The sequence below is a fragment of the Apus apus genome, chromosome 2 (genome assembly GCF_020740795.1).
Source record: "Apus apus isolate bApuApu2 chromosome 2, bApuApu2.pri.cur, whole genome shotgun sequence".
Lineage (NCBI taxonomy): Eukaryota > Metazoa > Chordata > Aves > Apodiformes > Apodidae > Apus > Apus apus.
The window spans coordinates 42014418-42022101 of record NC_067283.1 but is presented as its reverse complement, the minus strand read 5'-3'; the positions used below and the strand labels follow the sequence as shown (position 1 = coordinate 42022101).

The window sequence follows — 7684 nt, the reverse complement described above, 5'->3', positions numbered from 1 at the left end:
ATTGGGCAGAAAGAATGAAAAGGAAAGCATGCAGGCAAACATGTTTGGTGCTGAAGGAGCACTCAGTGATTTCCACTGTGTGAATAAGGCTCCTTGGCTGGGGAGGTGAGTTACTGGATACTTCCAAACCACCCTCTCCCTTGTCACAGAAACAGCCCTTATGGGAAGAAATCCACATGGCAACGCAAGAATAGCTGACTGAAGCAAACATGAGGAAGTGTGCCAAATAGTTTTCTCATTCCCCATGAGATGTGGCCAAGGAGGCACTTTACTTTCCAGTTCCCTTTCAAGATGAAGTATGACTTGCACTACCACTGCTTAGGCTGTACTTATTCCATAAATAAAGATTTTTTGTCTTCCACATGGCAACTTTTGCCCTGAAGTCACTCTTTAAAATAAGCCTTAGAAGCAGAGGCAATGTTTTTCTAGCAGGTGAGCACGGCTGAGAGCCTGGACATCAGATACCTATTAATATTAAATACTCGGTCTTGGCATGAGAAAACCTTTCTCCTGTATTTCACCTCCTAACATGTGGGTGGCTGTGATGCTGACAGGGCAACAGAGCCATCCTGTCTCTCCCATTCTTTCCTTCCATTTGTTGAAGACACAGAGGAGGCAGAGTTTGCTGCAAAGCCTTTCTGCTCTGCTCTGTGCTCAGCACATGAGCCGCAGCCATGGGAAGCCTCTGCAGAAAGGTGCTACAAGAACACAGAGTGACCCAGCTCTTTTCTTTATTTTTTTATTGAAAGCTTCATCAAAGAAAACAGAAGTTTAAACCTAACATCCACTGATCTACAGAAAGCCCCAGGAGTGGGAAAATGGCAGCTATTAGGATTGTGGTACAAATGGAAAACATAAAAAAAATAAATCATAGCAGTACAGATCTTTCAAAGACATTCTGAGACATCAGCACACAGATGCCCATATAAATAAGTTTCATAATTTAATGTATCACAGAGGTTCTGTATTCTACATTTTGGCTACAGTGAGGTCTGTAAGGGCTTTAAAGAACCTCTGTCCCATTTGTGTGATGCACATTTTCTTGATGGGAAGTTCATCTGATTTCAAAGCTGCTTTGATTTTTCTTTGAGACAGAATCTGTTCATTCTCCTTTAAAAAGGAAAACAATTAAAATTCCTAGATGAATTCTGTATGCTTCCTGGTTTTTACATAAAATTGTTTTGCCTCCAAAAGATAGTAGAATTTTCTTCCACTCTGGAATACAGCATATTTAATAATACTTTAGTTACATAAACATCATGTTCTCTACGCTGTATTTTTGGGCTTTAAAAAATATAACTGACGGTAAATTTCACCAAATTAATAAAATTATTATCCAAGAGAAAGACACTTAAAGGCAAAAAATTAACGTTGGGCAGGTATTCTCTTAAGGACAACAGAACCAGTTCTTGGAAGGTGCTTAAACCTTGCAGGCTTTGGCCCTACAAGGAAAAATATATTTGTGAACCTGTCGAAGGCTGACATTTTTTACTTCATTACACATTTTTAGCAAAGTGAAAGAACTCAGCTGACACTGTTGGGTAATTAACAACTGAACTGAACATAAGAATTTTTCTCATCATGGAAAACTAAGCCAACACTGCGATTTATTTTTTTACAGCTTTTCTCTCATAATTTTCTGTTTAATTTTAACAAAGAACATGTTAATAAAGGGGAAAAGAAAGGGTCTTTTCTGCCTGCTTTGGGGCACAAAGGTGACTAAACCTCTGTTGTACATACAGCGCTCTAGCCTATTTGGGTGACAGGAGCAACGTGGAAAATGTTGGTGCTCTTTTTGAGGGGAAAATAACTCTCCTTACACTGCATCTTTGCTGCTTGCTGAGATTCTAGAAATCCGCTCCACCAAGGGAGAGGGGAAGTCTGCTGCTCACTCAGCCCTCCTTCTGAGAAAGTGTGTGTGCATGATTGCATGAATGTGTATAAAAAATGGAAGGAGACATCATTAGAGTCAATTGTCATTAAACAAAAAAGACTAATATACCAAATGTCAGCATTTTTGTTGTTTTCTGCTTTGCATTTCCATCACACCGTGACTGTTTTCTTTGCTCAGGTGGGCTACTGAGAAAGACGAGGAAAATCCTTACCCTAGGGCACTTCTTTAATATCTGGACCAATTTCATGTTAAATAAAGTTTTGAAAGGAAATGTTGACCATGTGTGTATCAAACACTACTATCTTCAACTACCACATTTGGTCTTATCACTAAAAATGGATTGATTCATTACGTTAAGCACATTATCACTCTTTAGCATGACTCTAGCTATAGGTGGGGTTCAGCAAGTCTTCCTATACCTGTTTTGCTCATGTCAACTTCAGCATTAAAATGAAGTGGCATGAGGAGCACCATCAAGCTTAAAATCACGAAGCATGGCAATTTGGTAAACACTTAGTATCAGTCTCATCCTTCAGTACCATAAACAACATAATATAGATCCAAATACTATGACATATTAAAAATAAACTTTATTACAATGCAGGCTTCCTCAAATTTGCTGAGTTTTGGTACACATACATACATAAATAATACCCTTCGTTTGATTTTTACTTGAGTAAAAATCCATTTGAATGCTTCATCCCATTGCCCATTGAAAGTTTATGCCCTCACTTCTCTAATCACCAGGATTTATCTTCCACAGTTGGGCATGCATCCATAGCAGAAGATGATACAATGTGATGCAATTGCTCTCAAATACGCCTCATTCTGCATTATGGTGGATTTCTTGACCAACACAACCAAGGCAGTCTCTTGGTAAACAGAATTATACAAGTAAGCACAAGCTAAGGACATCTCAAGAATCTGTTTCACTGGAAGGCAGTAAGAGGACATTCACAATTTGAGGCCTGACTGTCACAGGTGAAAAGTGCTTACAAACCTGCAGTAGAGCCAGATAGGAAGAAGAGTCCCTCAGCAATCTCACAGGGAACAGTGAGATTTTTCAGTGCCCTGATCTACACTCAAGTCAGCACCTGCAAGTATAATACTCTCTTCAGTTGCACTGTATCAATACTTTTTTTTTCCTCAATGTTAAGTGATGAGCCCAGGTATTCAGAGTTTTCTAGCCATAATTCATATTTTTCTGACACCCCTTCTGTATTTATCTTTTAAGGACAAACAAAAATACCAAACCTGAACATCCATATTTGACTATTTACAAGTATTCAGGTGTGATGGAAAGTAAATATGCAGTTCAGCTTATGGATTTGATGCTACTTCCAGACTTCTGGGCCAGGCACCATTGCCTTAGACTTCTAGAGTTGTTTTTGCAACCTTTCAGGAACCCTCCTGATATTTAAAGCTAAATTGGTAAGACATAGAAATTGACAAATTCAGGTCTTCAAATAAAGGAAAAAAAAAAAGGAAAACAGAAACTCAAACTGATAATTATAATAAACGAATTGCTATTAGCCAGAACATAAAGAAAACTAATTTTAGATTTCAGAGGCCACCAAGTATTCCTGTCCTATGACAACACCCATGCTGCATGTTGCTCTTCCACTGTTCTCCTGTATCTCATCTTTAACATTTACAAATAAATTACCACCTTCTGAGCATTTTGTATGTTCCAAATAAGTTTTTTTCTTACCTTATGATCTATGACTGTTTATACTCAAGGCTCACATTGTTTATAATTCATAGACTTTCAAGCACCAGTTCACTGTTTTTTTGGTGGATCAGTAAGATGATCAATTGTATTTAAGGGATCCATTTTCTTTCCTCTTCTTCTTCCTCTACTTCTTTGCTCTGTTTCTTTTGATTTCAAACACTATTAAACATTAGAGCATGGAAAAAAAAGGGAACAATTCTAATACAGAATGCACTTGAAATCTTGAAAGTGACAGACATTGTGATATCATGTTGCCTGTCTGGCTTAATAAAAAACACTGAGATTGCTTAACTTTGCTGAAAAAAATAAGAAAAATGTTTCTGAATGTATAAATAAAGCAGGAGAGTTCTGAATAGAAACAAGAAGGTACCTCAGCATATTCATCAGCCACATGGTAGCTACCTTGTAGCCTCATTGTTGATAGTAAATGAGACTTTTTGTGTGTCACATTAGAACTAACACAGAAACAAATGTGTTTATTTCTTATTTAACTAACTTGTGCCTGGGGTTATCTCTATTGTACAAAGAATTCAGAGACAGACAGAAAGAGAGTACATGTAGAAAGAAAATAAGGCTAGATCGATTTTTTTCCCTCATATACCCTCAGAGACGGAACCTTTATCCAAGGACAAAATTCAAGTGCCACTCTCAGAAAGCAACGAATAATGAGACAGCATGCGAAACAGAAAGACTCTGTTGTTTGTTTTTTTATTATTGTTTTGTTTGTTTTCCTGAATTGAAAACATCTTATGGATGTTGTTTTTTTACTTTGGCATGATCTGATTTTCAGAAGTGTTAAATAGCAACAACTACTCTGGAGAAAGCAGTTTTCCTGCTTCTGAAAATCAGGCCCTCTTCCTACGGTGAAGAACCATGTGAACTCCCATTGCTCTCTTTTCTATGTTGCATATCTAGCAGCCATTTACTTGGGAAACCCCCTCCCCCCACCATGTTAAAAAATATGATCTTGTTTTATCAATTTAAAAAAATAATTGTGTTTTTTTCCCCAAAAAAGTCTGGTTAGGGAAACACAGATCTCTTTAGAATTGGGCAGGTGAATAAGATTGATCCAATATATATGCTTTCATTTCATTATTTTTAATTGATACCCTGTCTCTAATGCACCACAATAAATGTGATGAAGCTTCCCTTCTCTTCTGGATGGAGGAAAGTTGAAAAATGTTTGGTTTCATTTTTACATATAGAGATACATGTGTGTATGTATATATTTTAATGCTGCTTCTCTCTGGCCTCCTAAGGAAAAAAATCATCTTTTGACTTGCTTCTCACCTTATTTGTTTGTTTGTTTGGAAAAAAGTAAGGGCCATTATCAAGATTTCCTAAAACAGGTTGCAGTGGATCAACTTTAGTTAGTGTCTTTTTTTTTTTTTTTGCCTAATCATACTAATTAGTGATTGTCAGCCAACTATTAAGACAATAGAAATGGTAGCAGAGAAGAATACTTTTTAACTTCCTGCCTGCATGACAATACAAAGTAGTTTTCAACATTTCTGCTTGTATGGGAGAGCTAAAATGAGAACAAAGCTCAAGTTTGCTTTCTCTTGCATCTAACTGGCAATTCAAATGCATCACTGAAAAACAAATGCAGAATTAAGGTGGCTATGCATGCTGGACGATGACAAAGACTGAGGTGAAGAAATGAATCTGTGGTATGTTGGAATTCAGAAGGAAGACTGTTGTTTCAGTAGAAATACCAAAGATCAGGCAATTTAACAGAAAAACTCATAAAAATTAAAGCCCACCTGGACAGATTAGTTGGTAACCCACTCCCTCTTGCTTTGGGCATTTCTCCAAAGCTCACCATCAACTGCCTTCTAATACCAACTATTCTGAGATTTCCACTATAAACATATGCAGTATGTAAAACACCAGTGGAAGATAGTTTAAACAAACAAGAAAGTAAGAACTGGTCCGGCCATGTAGGTCAAATAAAGATAAAAAAAGAAAAAAACCTCTATCTTCTGGACTGCGTTAGGGTGTCACTTCATCTTTGGTATAAAATAGGCCATCCATAGGCTGCATTTGTTCACAACTAGGAAAGACTACAGAAATTGTCAACAATTTCTTCTATCTATTGCTTTTTTTTTGCACTTTTTTGACCATAAGCTCCTATCTACTTAAGTTTTTTTTTAATGCTCTTAAGCTAGGTTTTTGCAATGTGACAAGCAAAGCAGACTAAAAACTTCTTAAAGCTCATAAAAAAGACTGCAGATAAAAAGCACTAATGCTTTTGCTAGCGATCACGCTTTGTAAATAAAAAAATCTGCATTCTGAAAAAAAAAACCCCTGCATTCTCTATAATGCAGCAAGTTTTTTTCTCAATTCAATAACTTTACTGTAAAATGCTTTAGCCTTCTAGAATTTTTTCTGTCAACACTTAAGACAAAGTTCATAAAAGTCCCAGCATTTTTCCAATCCTTTCAGTTGCCACAGTTCCTTTATCATCAACTTTTCTTCAAAAGAAGAAAATCATTTTCTTTTAAACTGTACAGTTTATTTTTTGTTCACCCCAAAAACTCAGTCTATTAAACTTCTGCACCAGCACCGGTGTGAGCAGTTTCAATTCATTCTCGGGTTTTCTAACAAGACGTTGACAGCTTGCCTTGAGAGCCTTTGACGTCCTTAAAATTAAGGCAATTAAGATTCAAGATAAACCTTACCTAAACATTTCTTTAAAAAAACAAACAAAACCCCCAAAAAACCCAAAAAAACACTCTAGATTTAAAACAAGAAGAAAAAGAAAACAAGAGAAAAAGAGTAGCTTAATTTTTGAGGAAGACAATTGGTTTTCATCTCAACTTGCTCCCTCTTGACATCATCAGTTTTTCTGTTAAAAAAAAAAGAAAAGAAAAAAAAAATCTAGCTACACCTCCAGGTAAATTCTGAATTCAAATGTTCGTCCAGATGAAATGTTAACCCAGTGTTTTTCCTCTGGGTTTTTTTTTTAGGAAAAAAACAAAACAAAACAAAAATAGCAAAAATAAAATTGTCAGACTACATGACGGAACCATTTGCACAGCACATAAAAACACTGTTTTGTTTTTGTTGGGAAAGGTAGAAAAAAAAAAAGCATTCATTTGACGCCTGTGCAAACTGGAAGCCAACTTCTTGTTCAGTGAAGTTTCTCCATTCAAGGCAAAGATTTCAGACCGACATTCTTCAGTCCTGTTTATTGTCTGTAAAAACAATTGAATTAAAGTGGTCATTAAGTCAAAACAACTTAGAAATAGGCTCCTCTGCTTTTTTTCCACCCAATTCCCTTTAAAACTTATCCAAGGTAAACTAACTTTGCAGCTGTTTAAATATGATACTACCACTAAGCTGAAAATAGTCAGGTAGAAACAAGGAAATCCTGCTTTGGGGATATTAACACATCCTAAAATTAATTTGCTCTTGTTAATTCTATGCTTTATGGGCAGTCTAACTACACTAAAATGAGATGAGTACTGCATAAAGATTTCAAGAGTAATACAATAAAAGAGTGAATATAATAATAATAATAATAATAATAATAATAATAATAATAATAATAATAATAATAATAATAATAATAATAATAATAATAATAATAATAATAATAATAATCTATTTTATTTAGGATACTACTAATAAAACAACTGATAAAACTACAACAAAAGGGTACATCCAATTTGCAAAAAAGAATTAATTTTCTGATGGCAAGAGCAGTTACACCGTTATGACTAACTTAATAGGAATACTACAGGCATTATTAATCAGAAAAATATAACTTTTCATCACATAGTGTCAAATCTTTCTAAATTTAGCACAGTGAACAAGCTAAACTATCAAGCTCCTTCTTATCAAAGATACCTCTCATTTTGTGTTTTGGAGGTTTCATGTCATTTAAAGATATGTCACATCAAACTTATCTTAGCAAGATTATATGAGGTCTTTGGGGAAACGCAGAACCTATGTATGAATGCTGTTTCATCAGTAAGGGTTTAACTACCACTTCTCCTACAGTCCTCAAAACTTGCATGGAAAAAATCCTTTTCCAACCAGATTTCAACACAAGA

The 7684-nt window shown here is 35.6% G+C and overlaps 1 protein-coding gene across 4 annotated transcripts in view; it reads right to left on the bottom strand.

Annotated features, from left to right (window-relative positions):
* Window positions 1-725: 725 nt before the first annotated feature.
* RBMS3 (RNA binding motif single stranded interacting protein 3) overlaps window positions 726-7684 on the bottom strand; it is a 448136-nt gene continuing 441177 nt past the window's right edge. For all 4 annotated transcript variants that reach the window (XM_051612906.1, XM_051612908.1, XM_051612907.1 and 1 more), the window contains one exon: window positions 726-6823. Coding sequence is in view for 1 of the 4 variants with exons in the window: in XM_051612908.1 (XP_051468868.1) it covers window positions 6817-6823 (7 nt within the window). In the remaining 3 variants the exon portion in view is untranslated. The remainder of the gene's footprint in view (window positions 6824-7684) is intronic.